Genomic DNA, 14,632 nt, shown 5'->3' with positions numbered 1-14,632 from the left:
ATTGTAATACACTACTGAAATCTCCATTTGTAAATAATCCAGGCTGCTGCTGTGTAAGTAGCTGATGAAATGTCTTTACTGGGTCTGCTGCATATGAAAGAAACCACAACATTAGGCAATAAAAACTACTAACAGAATGTTACGAAACCAAGACCATGACAAAAAAAGCAGCATGTTGTGGATCTATCATTTTTATTCTTGGGACAGATTTTATTATTTTTGGAACTATTACAAGACTTATGTTAAATATTGTGGATGATAAGAGGAAACAGACTCTTGGCAAACATGGAAAACCAATTACAGCTTATTACCCTATTCCCCTTCCAATAAAGGAGGGGCAAAGCTAAAAGTTTATTCTTTGCTTAGCAGCTGGAGGAGGGGAGGTGGGGGGGAAGTGTTCCTGCTTTAGCGTTGGCTTGAGGAAAGAGATTGTTGCTGTAGCAATGTTACCACAGGCAATCCAAGCTGGAGAAGGCAAAACCAGCATACTCCATAGTCTGTTATACCCCAGCCTAAAAAAACACAGTGTTGTTATGGGAAGGCTGAGTAAAGAAATGGCTATTCTATACCGTCAGCTATACTGTTCACTTAAAAATAAGTTTTAAAAACTTGTTTGGTTGCAAATCTCCATATCATGGTGATAAGTATTTGATTTGATAAATAAACTGTAACATGTATCTGATACGCAGACGTGGAATTTAAGTGCTACATCCCATGCTCTGTGACATAGAGGTGAAATAAGGTGTAGGGAAAACCTACTTCAAAGCTTTTTTAGAAGTCTGCACATGCATTTGAATTCCTGTCCCAAATTACAGTTCTTGTAAAATTGTCCATAGCAGCACGAATGTAGATAAATCAATGCATCAGTGTTTGTTGGGGGTTTTTTACCCCCACAGCATAGTTATGATTTTTAAAATTCCTCCGTTACAGAGTCAGAGATATAAATGTTTATATTGGGCAGACTCTTGTTGATGGTTTGGGTCTATGGTACACTTGCTGTAAATTACAGCAGGATCTAATTAGCCTTTCTTAAGCTAAGCACAGTTCCATGTATCAAACTAACTGGAAACTGATTGTTTACTTTCCTAGATTTAGACATAAAATACTGGGAGGCAGGAATATCCTTAAGTGCAAGGACAACTCAAAAGAGACAGAGGTACCACTCTAACAATTGCCAATTTAACATTGTCTGGGTTAAAGCAGTCAAGTAAACAGTGTGTGTTCTGATTATGGCATGGGAAAATATTTTCAGACGCAGGAAATGTCTGAAAGAATGTGGCTTACAAGACAGTTAAATAATAAGTATACTTGGGAAGACAGAAACCCATGGGGTTGTGTCTGTCTCCCAGAAGCTGTCAGTTTAAAAGGCATTGCCCAGCACCTGAGCACTGACACCTCGGCCTGGGCTGGTGTTGCTGCTGGAGGACCATAGTACTGGGCCACCTGTGAGGAAGGAACTTTTAAGTTTGGACACTCCGCCAGGTGCACATTCGTAGCGCTAAGATGGGAGCTGAGGCAGTGTCCATAACTTGTATGAGTCATATGCATGGCTTTTAGGAGGAGAGATGAGTACAGAAACAACAGCAGAGGACATGGGGCAAATTTACTTGTCAGTGCCAGCTCGAAAAAAAATACCTGAATCAACGTACAACACCTGTCTGTGGTTGTTTTATACAAATACAGCAAAGCTTTGTTTTGAATGTATTTGGAAGCAGATTATTCTGGGGTTTTTTTAATCACATTTTAATTCCTGAAAATGACTGGACCTTACTGGAGGGTTGTTGGTTAGGTTCATGTCTAAAGTATTTAACATGGAGAATATCAGACCGCAAAAGAATCTGTGTGTCTGGTGCCCTTGAGAGTCAATCCAGCCACTTCTAAGCAAACGTGACTGACTGACCTAAGCTAACTGGTGAAGGTCTGTCAGCCATCAGGGGTGCACAGAAATCCAGCAGATGGGCTCTGCTGATCCTCCTTGTCCTGTGCTGTTCAACTCTCATTTCAGAAGTAAAACATTCCTGCACAGAAACAAAAGCACTTGTGGTGTGTCCCACAGTTACTGCTCTGAAGCAGAAATTAAGCTTGTGAACTCGTGTGCAATGTTATAATCCCGTTTGAGCTGTTTTTCTATAAAGCCCTGTAACTCCAGAGAAAAGGGCATCCTTATGTCCAGGACTGACCACCACTGCATCATCAGTTAAATACTTCATCATTTTCTCTGGGTTCCTGTCAAAGTCCAATTCTATTTCCAGTTTTCAGAGCTCCGTGTCTTGTTTCTTCTGTGTTTCTTCCTATTTTCTGTACCTCTTCTTTCACCATTTTCTTTCCTGCTTGGAGTTTGGAGGTTGATGTCTGTTTAGGGCAAATGATTCAAGAAAAGCTGTGGCATATTTATAGTACTCAGTTCTTCTGGAAGACCTGTATTAACTACCACAGGTAAAAAACCCAAAAAAACACTTGGCCTTTGGATGAAGTGGTTTGCTTATAGCAATGCTGTTATATAAACTTAACATACATAGCTGGTCAGAGACCCACCTCTTTAATTCTGCTAAATCCCCTCTCCTGGATCATCCATCCACCAGCAGTAGAAGGCTTCAATCACAGATGAAAAATGCAGTTGCCAGTTAGTAATTATTTTGGCCAAGCACCTTCCAAATGGTGGGGTTTTGTTTGGTTTGGTCTTTGTTTTGAAGGTGTGCATAACTTCATTCCATCCTGGCCTTCCAGTTTAATTCATTTGCCTTGCTATGCAAGGCAAAAAGCAGTTTTCCTTCAATGTCAGATGAACTCTGAAGTTCTAAAGTTGTTGGGTTGTTGTTGCCCACCAAACATAAAGAGGATCCATTAGAGGAAAAGCTGCTACTGAAGGTATTTCTTTGTGAGCCAAGGAGTAAGCTTGCTTGCTGCAGGAAGGAGGAGACGACTCATTATCTGGATGCTGGGAGTCAGTGTGTTAGAGGCTCCTCTTCCTGCTCCACAAGGACTGAAGCGTCTCTGAGGTAAGCAAAGCAGCAATGAGATACTCCCCGGGCTTATTACCCACTATCGGCTGGATCTCCTGTTTGCTCCAGCCTCCACCTTTACTTGGAAAGTGCTTGCAATTCCATGAGGTAATTCTTCCTCCCAGCGCTTGTGCTTGTTGCGACGACCATGTGCTCCTAGCATGAGCCAGGACAGAAAATGAAAAAAAGTCTACCCTGAAATCCATGTGCTGTAACTTCCTCTTTCTCCATTCAGCCGGGGAAGGCTGTTGTGCTTCGCGTGCTTTGGCTCTGGGCACTGTGGCAGCGGTCAGTCCGGGCAGAGCCATCACCCTCCCGCCAGCCAAGAGGCCTGACCGGGTGCCCACCGCCGGTTTAGCCACAGGTGGGAGGTAACACCTGCTCGGTTGGCACCGGAGCCGGTATAAATCTGCGTTATTTTGATGAAGCTCGGATTGATTAGGAACAGGTCCAAGCTAACATACCATAAACACCTATTAAACCGAAATAAATACGTCTACAGGGGGCTCAGCTTAACCGGGTGCAGCTTTGCCTGCACGGGGGAGGCGGAGATGGCTGTGGGCACCACACACGGCGGCTCCCACGGGCGGGCGCCGCCGGGGACAGGAAAGCCCGTCCGAGCTGACGTCGGGGGGCGGGGGCGGGAGGGGGTTCCCCCTGGGAGGCGGGTAGGGATCGTTCCGTGCCGGTGCCTCGCAGCTCTGTCCCGAGGGATGGTGTTGGCTCGTCGCCACGGCAACCTCCGACCCGCGGGGGGAAGGGGCGCAGGCAGCGGTGGCAGGGTCGGTCCCGCCATCCCTCCGGGGCTCTCCCCGCCGCCCCGGGAGGCGCCTGGCACCAGCTACTCGCTCTTCCCGGCGGCCCTGCGAGGGTGCGCAGTCGGGCCCCCTCCCCATCCCGGCCGGGCGCCTGAGGCGCTGACCCGCCGCGCCCCGCGCGAATCTGCCCGGGGCTCCTGGGAGTGTCCGTGGGGACACGGAACGGCGGCAGGAGGGGACGGGTGCGAGGTTGTGCGAGCGGAGCTCCTCGGGAGAGAGGGCAGGCGGTGGTCCTGCCCCGCTGTGGCCCAGAGCTCGGAGCCGCTGGAGCGTCCAAAGGAGCGATGCCGTCCCGGAGCGGGAGCGCTGGGCAGGCGGGGGGAGCCCGCCCCGCCCCACGGGACGGGGCGCGGAGCCCGATGTGCGCGGAATCCTGTTCCCGGGAAGCACAATGGCCGTGCGGATGCCAGGCCCCTCCTCCAGCCCACTCGAGGCTTCCCTCCGGGATGCGTTTGCCTGCTCGACCTCTGCCCTTGCAGGCGGCCGCGTCCTCCCCTCGCCGCCCGCGTGTGGAGCCGAACCGCTGTGGGAGGGGTGCCTGCAGCAGGAAAATCATTGCCTGCGACCAGGGAATGAGGGTTTTGTGGTCATTTCAAGGGCAGCCCGGCCTGCCGCCCCCCTCTGACCCTGCGGAATCTGCCCGTAGCCCGTTCTGAGTCCCTCCTCTGGCCCAGCTTCAGCTGGAATGTTGCTGACCCGTGTGTTGTGGTACCGAGCCGGCTCTGAGGGTGTAAACAACACCATATAGCTGTTCTGCTTAGAAAAAAATAGGAAAACTGATGGTTTTAACTTCTTTCACTTCATATTGTTATTATTTACAGTGCTATCTCCAAAACATTTTCAACTTTTATGTTAAAAAGTTGCTGCAGTGGAGGAAGAACACTTTCTTTCACTTTATTTTTGCATTGGTCAAAATGAAGGTGAGAAAAAAAGCAATGAAGGTAAGTATTTTGATCTTTATGTGATTAGACAATCGAACTTTGATATCTGTAATGTTTTTTCACAATACGAGCAACAGATAAATATTTTTACTGTCACCTGTTTTACTTGCGAATGCAGCAAGAATCTGTCTGGATTGTGTGCCCCTGCACATGCCTTCTGTACTGATACTGGCCTTAATTTCGGTATAAATTAGACTGACCTCATCTAGAGAAAATAGAAATTCCTTATAAAGTCAACTTTTCCTTAACTAAAGGCTTCTGTAGATGATTCAGTACTAGATGTAATGCTTAGATGGTAAAGTTACATCTTGAAAAAGTGGAATAACATTTTCTTTTTGCTCTAAATCTTACAACTCAACAATGTGCTTAAAAGTTGACAGTGGGTACAGTCAGTATTTACCTGATCTGCTGCTTCAGTTTTAATTTGCTCTTTGGACAGCTAGAGTACACCACAGGCAAGCCTCGACATTTTGCCCTTCTGAGTAGTTTGTCATTGAGGAGGCAGATAACTAAACTATAAATGCAAAGAAAAACCATTTCAGCACTCACAGATGAACACCTCCTCTTTTTTTGACCTCCTGACATCCCTAGTTTAGGTGGGTTCAAATTAATCGGAGAAACACGTTGTATGGAATGTGTACTTTTAGGTGTGCGCTAATAGAATGTATACGTTGAAATACTATTTAATAGAAAGACAAGCAGCATCTGAAAAGCACATAAGCCTAATTGATTCCAGACACAACTGGCCTGGATTTTGTTTCCCCTTATTCCAACTTTCTGACCTTGTAAAAATTATCTTGATTGTGTTATACTAAAACGAGGCCATGATCTTGCAAAAACTACCATGTGTGCTGATGCTGAGAAGTGCCCAGTAAAGCACCGCCTGTGGAACGAATGCTGACAGCATTAGGCCCCAGCGTCAGTTTGTTTGTTTTCTCTTGCTTATATCTAATCATGGTGAAGCAATAGTCCCACTTCTGCTAAAAGTTTTCGTTTTTAAAGGAGGTGAAAAATGTGTAGTAAAACTTACGATTTGCGGGGAATTATAGGTTTTAAATTCTTAGAGAAGTTTAAGTTACTGGGATTTTATGGCATTTAGACTAGGGGAAAGATCAGTGAGGGTTTAAAAACATGTATTGCCTGTAATTTTTTCAGGTGTGTGTGTGTGTGTGTGTGTGTGTAGTGGTATCTTTGTTTTTCAGAAGATTGTTTCTAGGGATTCGTAGGAGGGTTGAAGGACTTACTGGCTTTGATGATAACCCTTACAATACTGTTGTGCCTTTGTATAAACATGTAAAAGATACCTAGGACACCATAGTGTTAGATGTGCTGCTGTCTTTGGCGTTGGAGAACTTATGAGCATAATAATATTTTCTGCTTGAAAAAAAATCCAAGACCTAGGTACACTGATCCTTTTATTACGGTAAGTGCTGTTGCTCCATCTATTTGGGAATCTGTGCCTGGCTAGCCTTAAATCTCTGTGGAGAGTAGTGAGAGAGAAACGTCCTTCCAGCATGTTGAACTGAACAGATGATCCCTCTCTTTATTTCTCTGAAGGCTCTCATTTTGGTTTTTTTTCAAGATCAAGAATAAACTGTGTATTTGGGCCTTTGTCAGCAAGGTTCCCATGGGGCAATCCTTGTAAGCACTGGGATTGCCTGTTTAGTAGCAGGGAGGCTTATAAAAAGCAACTGCAGGTGGAAGTGGGCCTTTTCCTGCTCCTCCCTTCATCCTGCTGCAATTCCCTTTCATCCAGGCCCTGAGAACTGCCTGCCTTTCAAACTAAGCTACAAAACTAAGAGAGTTATAGTCACTTGACCAATATATTAGAATATCTGTCTTTACTTATGTTGATTCATTGATGTTCTGAGGAGTTTTGTTGTGTATAATGTACTACTTCTGGTGGTTGTACAACAGCAAATGTGACTTAAAAAACTTAAGGTTACCTCTGAAGAAAGCAAGCAGCTTTTATGCATCATTAAACTTGGGTTCCAAGAAGTTGGCATCAATGTGACTGCCATCGAGTTTGGGCTTTTTAGCTCTCGTGTCAACATTTCTTATTTCCCTACAGATTGCAAGGTGGACATGGTGTGTGGTATGTTACTTACTAAATAAAAAAATCTGGCAGCATGTGCAGTGTTCTGACTCAAAAGTCATGTTAGTAACCTGCTACACCAAAGATGACTATTAGTGCCGGCACTGCATCAGTTGTCTTTATGTTTTAGCAACTGTTTTACAGCTTTTCTGTTAAGTTATAGACAAGCTTCAGGTAAAAACCTGCCACCTTGGAAGCCTTGATATAATCTGTACTCTTGGTGCGAAAAATACGGCATGTTCTGGCTTGTGTTTTTTAAGAGAGAAAACAATTGGTCCATTGCTTAAAAGCTGTGCCGTTCTGTGCAGCGCCACTGAAGTGTGCAGCCTGTGGAGTGTGACCTGTGGCGTTACAGATGCAGTGCATGTCCCCTCCCTTCTCGGCAACCACAGGATGAAGGCACAAAGTCTTTCTGCCTTAACTGAAACAAGCAAGTTCTGTTCGTCTGCCCAGAACGTTCAGGTAAATACAATGATTGTGTAAGTTGGTTGTAATGCCCAAAGTATAAACAGTCTTGTGCACAGGAGAGGTGAGTTTCTTGGCAGGTTCTCAGGGGAGTTTCCCTCAGTGCTGCAGAGTCAAGGCGTTCCTCTTTAAGGATAAGACAAATTTTAGATATTTACATAAGACAGGTGCAGAAAAGGTGCAAAATGGAGGATACAAAATGAGGTCTTGTCGGGTGGTGGTGGTGCTTTTAACGCCGCCCCGTGACTCTATATTTATTTCTTCGCGTTTGGCACTCAGTGTTATTGAACACCTCTACTTTCAAATCACATTGGCATGAGTGGCAAGTATGCACCACCTCATGGAATCAGATCTTATATGTCTCCTGTGAAATGTAAGCATGAAGTAAGGTGTTCCTTTATCTGTGAGTTGGTGTTATCAGAGTACATTTTGTTAAACTCGGTTTTAGTATTTGTTAAGGTTCAGTTAATGGTGTATTGTTGTAAATACTTAGGTGATTAGAAGTTTTTTTACAGAGCAGGTGGTTGTAGTGGGTTGACCCTGGCTGGACACCCAGTACCCACTAAAGCCTCTCTCTCACTCCCCTCTGCAACTGGATAGATGAGAGAAAATATAACGAAGGATTCATGAGTTGAGATAAGGACCAAGAGAGATCACTTATCAATCACTGTCTCAAAGTGGGGATATTAATTAAATTTATTACTAACAGAATCAGAGCGGGAGAATGAGAAGTAAAATAAATCTTAAAAACACCTTTCCCCCACCCCTCCCTCCTTCCAAGTTCTACCTCTTCCCCCTCAGTGGCGCAGGGAATGGGGTTATGGTCTGTTCATCACAGGGTGTTTCTGCCACTGCTCAGGAAGGGGAGTCCTTCCCCTGCTCACTGTGGGGTTCCTCCCACAGGAGACAGTCCTTCACAAACCTCTCTGGCGTGAGTCCATCCCAAGGGCAACAGTTCTTCACAGATTGCTGCCACATGGGTCACTTTTCCATGGGGTGCAGTCCTTCAGGCACAGGCTGCTCCAGTGTGGGTCCCCCACAGAGCCAGAAATCCTTCCAGGAAAACCTGCTCCAGCATGGGCTCTTCTGTCCATGGGCTGCAGGTCCCTGCCAGGACCCTGCTCCACCATGGGCCTCCCACAGGGTCACAGCCTCCTTTGGGCATCCACCTGCTCTAGCCTGGGTCTCCTTCACAGGCTGCAGGTGGATCTCTGCAACCCCATGGTCCTCCATGGGCTGCAGGGGCACAGCTGCTCCACCATGGTCTGCACCACAGTCTGAACCTCAGCTCCAATGCCTGGAGCACCTCATCCCCCTCCTTCTCCACTGCCCTTGGTGTCTGCAGAGCTGTTCACTTGTTCTCACTCCACTCTTCTCTGGCTGCAATTTTCATCTGCCCAACAACTTTTTCTCCTTCTTAAATATGTTATCATGGAGACATTACTATCATTCTCATTGGCTCAGCCTTGGCCAGCGGCGAGTCTGTCTTGGAGCTGGCTGGCATTGGCTCTACAGGACATGGGGGAAGCTTCTGGCAGCTTCTTACAGGAGCCTGTGGCCCCCCCACTACCAAAACCTGGCCACAGAAACCCAATACAGTGGTTAAGCACTGGAACAGGTTGTCCTGAGAGGTGGTAGATGTCCAATCCCTGTAAACATCCAAGGTCAGTTTGGATGGGGCTCTGAGCAACTTGACTGAGTTGAAGATACCCCTGCTCATTGCAGGGGCATTGGACTAGATGTCCTTTAAAGGGTCCTTCCAACCCAAACTATTCTATGATTCTATGATCAAACTGTACTTAGCGAGGCAGTTGCTTCTTTTCTTGCAGTGAAGTGCTCCACAAGGGATACAGGTTCGGCTGGGTTGTGAGGAACTGCGAAGATGGTGCAAGTAAGTTTAAGTCCTTATACGTTTGATGAATGTATCTCACACTTTTTAAATGTCCCAGTATCCACAACAATGCAGGCTACAGTGTGAGTGCATTCCCCTTTTCCTCTAAGTTACGTTCTTTCCATCGCAGAGTATTGATGCATATTCAGAGTTTTGGCCCTTCTCTTAAAGTGTTTTATGCCAGTGAAATGAAGACCACAGCTGCCACCTTCGCTACTGTGTTCCATGAGCATTAAACTTAACTATGTACAAAATTGTTTCCTCATCCTAACCATGCATGGGACTGTTTTCTCAGGTCTGGGTCTGAAGGAACAATTTATTTTACTTTTTTCTCTGTATAAACATACAATGATTTTATGCATGTCCCCATATCCTTCTGAAACCAAATTTTCCATGCACGCCCATCTGAAGAGAGGAAGGACAAGACAGAGAGGGAAAGAGACAGAAGAGCTGTCACCAGTTACTCTTCTGTGAGGCACTAGGATAGTATCCTTATAAATCCGGTGTAAGAAAACACAAGGAATGATCTGGATTGATGTAATGCAGAGCATGTTTATGAAATGTCTCAATTACAGCCAGGTGAGAGGACTACAGATGAGCAGTTCAGAAATCAAAGTGAACTTCCTAAGTGCAAAAGAAAAATAAGTCATCAGTTTTGTGGAGAAATCAAGGTAGATGGTTAGAGGGAGTTTGTAGAGCATCACTAACAAAATACCAGTGGACACTGCAATGCTCCTGCGAAATGCTCTCTTAGGATTTATCAATAGGTGGCATATGTAAGTCATCAGAACAATGTAAAGATGACTCCACCGAGTGCTGGTAAGGTCCCAACGGCCACGTTGCCCTTGGTTTCGTGTTCTGTGCTGAAAAATAAAGTATAGGACAGTGCAAGAAAGGAATAGGAGATGTAGAATATAAAAGGACATGGTGAAGGAAGGGAGGATGTTTAGCCTGAAATATAATGTTTAGAGGAAATCGGATAAATTTTCCAATGTGTAAAATATTAGAAAAGGTTTGATCAACTGTTTTTGAATGCTGGGGGAAAGATGAGAGAAACCGGATCTGTACAGAGGGAAAATGTCTCAGATAGGATGTTAGGAGGGTGGCAGGATGATTTAAATTGGATATTAGGAGAGTGGGGGGAGATGCCACAACAACTTTTAAATCATTATAGTGAAATACCAGAACAAGCTGCTTAGGAAGTTCGGGTCTCTGCTTCATGAAGGGTTTCTAAGAACAGGTTAGACAAACATCTGTTGGGGATTGTCTGGGGCTACTTTATCCCATCTTTGTGTGTCCAGAGGGGACCAGATGGTCTCTTCAGATCCCTCTCAGCCCTCTTCCTACAAGTTTACCAAGCAGAGAGGGGAATGGACCTGAGTTTAATGAGAAAACGGTATCATCCTATTAGTTGATCCTCTTTCAGAATAGAAAAAGAATCAGAGAGAAACCGCATTTGAGTTAACTATGTAAGTAAATGGATTTTTTTTTAATTGTTGTTGACTTGCAGTTTTATAAAGAATTTTTAAAAAAACACGTGGTTATTAAAAAAAAAAGTTACCTAAAAAGTTATAAAACTGAACGCATGTAAAGTAGTCCTTACGGCATTTGTGGTGTGACAGTTTCAAGAAACAATTTTTAAATGCAAAGTAGCAAAAATAGCAAGTTTTTAAGTATTTTTCAACCATAATATAAATGTGTGTTTGGCCATGGGTTTTACAGTGCCTCCCATTTCAAAACAAGCAATGAGAACATCTGTAGGTATATCTGACTGTATACAACAATATTGCACCTGAGTCGTTGCATGTGCAAGCCCAGGAAATAAACATGAGAAATCACTCTTGCTCCCCAGTCCACAGAAGGAACAAGATTTTCAGTACTTGTTCTGAAAAATCTGTTTGGAAGGCCAGCTGAATGGGAACGTGAAAGTCAGTGCCTTGCCTCCTCGGCAGGTGAACTCTGTGGCTGCAGTGGCGCCTCCCTCCCACCCTCCTGCCTTCCCTGCCTGCGCGTTGGGAAGTTCCAATGAAATATAGCTGCTGTGGAAAGTCCTGCTCACTGCGAGAAGACGTGACCTCTCGGCAAGTCAGATCCAATTTTACAGGCAGCTCTGAGTCAGGGCGGAGCCCGTGAACTGAACTTTGTATTTAAGAAGGAAGTGAAGCTGGTGGCAGCCCGTGTTGCTAAGCAGATGAGTTGCCGTATTTTTATGTCAGCTGATAGTTTCGGCGGGTGTGTGACTTCATTCTTAGATATGATGCCTTCCATTTATTAGGGACAAAGGTCAGAAATTGTCAGCGCTGCGATAGCTTTGTCTCTCCATATAAGAAGAGGCTCGTTCTGCTGAGCCGTCAAAGATGGAAATGGGAGTCCTTAATGCTGCTCGTGCATGTTGAAAACAAAACCGACCGTGAAGCTGTCAGTTCATGTCATGATCCAAGAGCAAACATCCTCAGGAGCAGTGATGATGTGGAGTAGGTCAGTTCTGCAGCATTGCTCCATTTTTATAAGAACTCACTACTGTTCCCGATTAAAGGGGTTGCCTGGTCTTGTCTCCAGTAGTAATGGGAACCAGGGGCCTGAGGTGAGCAGTCAGTCACTGGCCTGTTAAATCAGAATTTAGGTGGAAAGCCAAGTGATCTTGCCTCATACAACAGTAAACTAAGTGGTGAGTCTATCTGGGAGGGAAAGAGAGTTGTTTATCACCTCTGTGCTGCTGGCACGTCCATCTGTGAAGATCCTCATGGGTAAAGTGGCAGTACCCGTCTGCGTTTTGGGGACACTTGAGGGGGAGAGTGCAGGCAGGTTGGGGGCAGCTGCCTACAGCTTTGTCTGCACCCACACAACCCACAGTGACAAGTTAGGGTGTGCTGTTTCAGGCAGCATTTCCACCTATTACCCCCTAAAAGTCTTTGGTTATGTCCTTAAGTTAGCCAAGAGAGAGCTAGATGTTGTTACCCTTGTTCTGAGAGAGACTGCTGTATCAGAACACTTCCTCATAAAAGAATTAACTTTGGGAGTAGTATTAATTCTTGTTATTGTTGGATTCCTGAAGGTGGGGCAACAGGGAATGCTGATGTCCCTCAGAAAGCTTTGCCCCTGTAAGGCCTGGCAAAGGGGAGTGGAATCTGGACACGAACTGCTGGAGCTCGCTGCCCCTCTGCTTTTCTGGTTCAGTTCCACAGTTAAGGAGTTCCCTGCCACAGAAGTGGCTGTTTGGGCCAGTTCCAGCTTTTGTCACTCTGGCTGCCTTGAGTTTCAAAAAAAACCTCCAAACAAAAACCAACCAACCAACACAAGTGTCTACCCTGGCTCACCCTCCGTTCCCTTAGCTTGCTGGTGCCACAGGGTGGCTCCTTGTAGCACTTGTATTTCCAACACTTTTAGCTCTTCAGCTGAAATCGTTAAAGTTGTTCTTTCTGATATGAGTCTGCTGCTTCCTGGTACTTACCAAAATCCACGTGCTTTCAGTATTTCAGTGTGCTGTAGGTTGGTTAATGATCTCTTCTGAAGAAGAGATATTGTTTTCCTTCAGCATGTGGCATATCATTAGCATCTGTGCCCTTTTGGCCACTACACACTGTCGGTCTTGTGAGCTTCCATTGCTGTGTAAATTTTGAGAAACTTTGAGTAAAACTTTCACTTGTGAAAGAAAAAGAAACCATTTGTCTTTTTCACTTCATTTGCCTGAAACAATGTTCAGAGATTAATAAAACATGAGTGTGTGTCAGGGTCGTGTGATTTTGAAGCCACTTCCCAGCAATCATGGGACAAAACACGATGCCTTAGCTTGTCTGAGGCCGTGAAATGGCATCCTGAATACTGAGCCTGGAGTGCTCAGAGGGCAGCTACTCCAAGCACAAGCTTGGGCTCCCAGTGCAGTTTTACATCTCTCCTTGCACAAACAGAAGTAAAAGCAAGGCTGTGAGAGAAGTTGTTGTTGAGGTTTGGGTACATCTGTACAGAATTTCCTTGGGAGCTTCAAGTTCCTTCATCAGAGCAAAAAAGCCTTTTAGAAGAAGCCAGCTGGAGGGCATGGCACCAGCACAAGCACTTTCTGTTGGAACTGATGTGTGGTTTGGACCATCACAGTGCTGAGCAGGTGAGGAACCAGATGTGCTTAACAGAGCTGCTCTCCAGCGAGGTGGGCTGCTCTGAGCTCCCTGTGCACAGCTCTCAGAAGCTCTCGAAGCTCAATATCTGGACTGGGTTGTCAGGAATGAGGCACAGACTGCTGGTGCCTTGTGGCCTGAAGGCTTCCCTGTGCGTGGCTTGTTTGGGGACTGACGACTTCTGAGGTGTCATCTGCCGCCTGCAGAAGTGACAATGTCTAGATCTTAAGATCACATTTCACTGTACCTGGATGTTAAAACAGATGCTAGTTCTTCAAAGGCTGCTGAATAAGTAACCTGCCTTTGTATTTTCATGTGATGCTAAATCATTTGCATTTTGTAATACTGATGTTTTAAAACACATTTAAATGCTGCACAGTAATCTCAATGCTGTACTTCTTATGGAGTACATTAACTTATCTCTACGCAATTACGCCTGTCATACACAGTGACTGGCTCAGCTTTGTACAAACTATCCCCACCTTGAGAGTTCACCTAGGTAGGTAAAGGGTAGCAATTCGTTGGGGGTTTGTTGGTACATATACCCTTGCTCTGCAACTGCTGTTGAAATTCTCAGCCATTAATGCAAATTCTTTCTAATCTGGAGCCAAATGGCTGCCTACATCAGATGGATTACTTTGTCCCAGCACATAAAGGGTTGGGTGGCTGGCTACAAGTGAATTTTCATCCCTGTCATCTCTTGGATATTTTAATAAGCTATTACCAATAAGGTTAATCATGAAGACTGCCATGTTGATGCTTCCTTGCTCTCCTACGGAGCTGCCTTGATGGTAACTCATGGAGTTATGTCTTTCTCTTTGGGGACTGGCGGAAGCACAAGTTAAAGTTTCAAAAACTTTTCCTCCATAGCCACTATGCAATGATGTATATTGTCCATATCTGGTACTACCATTGAGTGTGCATGTGTGTGAACTTGTGCCACACCTGGATGGTGTCCCACCTTGGAGTGGTGAAACCCCTGCAGCACTTTTCCTTACTGTCCATTTCCTGTTCTTGCTGAGGAGTTGGAGAGCAGCCGTAACTCTCCCTGTCCTGTGAAAGTGCTGTTTGCAGATGCTGTTTCTTCTAATGTTTGAAAGCATTGGGAGACTCCCTGCACATTTTTAAGACCCACGTAGTAAGCCAGCTGATTTCACAGGCCACGGCCTGAGGGTGATCTATGGGACCCGAGGAGCTGGTTCTGTGCCATCTGCAAGAGGCATGCACTAGAGACTGGGGAATTCTTTTTTCCTTGGGACAAACATTCATCTAAGTACCTACCCATGTCCCCCCTCACTGCTGCTGCCA

At 45.4% G+C, this 14,632-nt stretch overlaps 1 protein-coding gene across 1 annotated transcript; it reads left to right on the top strand.

Moving 5' to 3' along the window:
- Positions 1-2,731: 2,731 nt before the first annotated feature.
- On the top strand, positions 2,732-12,873 carry LOC135413146 (vasodilator-stimulated phosphoprotein-like). The gene is made up of 2 exons (XM_064652407.1): positions 2,732-7,318; positions 9,151-12,873. The coding sequence occupies exon 1, from the start codon at positions 3,425-3,427 to the stop codon at positions 4,394-4,396; it is 972 nt and encodes a 323-aa protein (XP_064508477.1). The 5' UTR covers positions 2,732-3,424; the 3' UTR covers positions 4,397-7,318; positions 9,151-12,873.
- Positions 12,874-14,632: the final 1,759 nt, after the last annotated feature.

This window comes from Pseudopipra pipra, chromosome 1 (assembly GCF_036250125.1).
Source record: "Pseudopipra pipra isolate bDixPip1 chromosome 1, bDixPip1.hap1, whole genome shotgun sequence".
NCBI lineage: Eukaryota > Metazoa > Chordata > Aves > Passeriformes > Pipridae > Pseudopipra > Pseudopipra pipra.
This window is presented reverse-complemented; position numbering and strand designations above follow the sequence as displayed.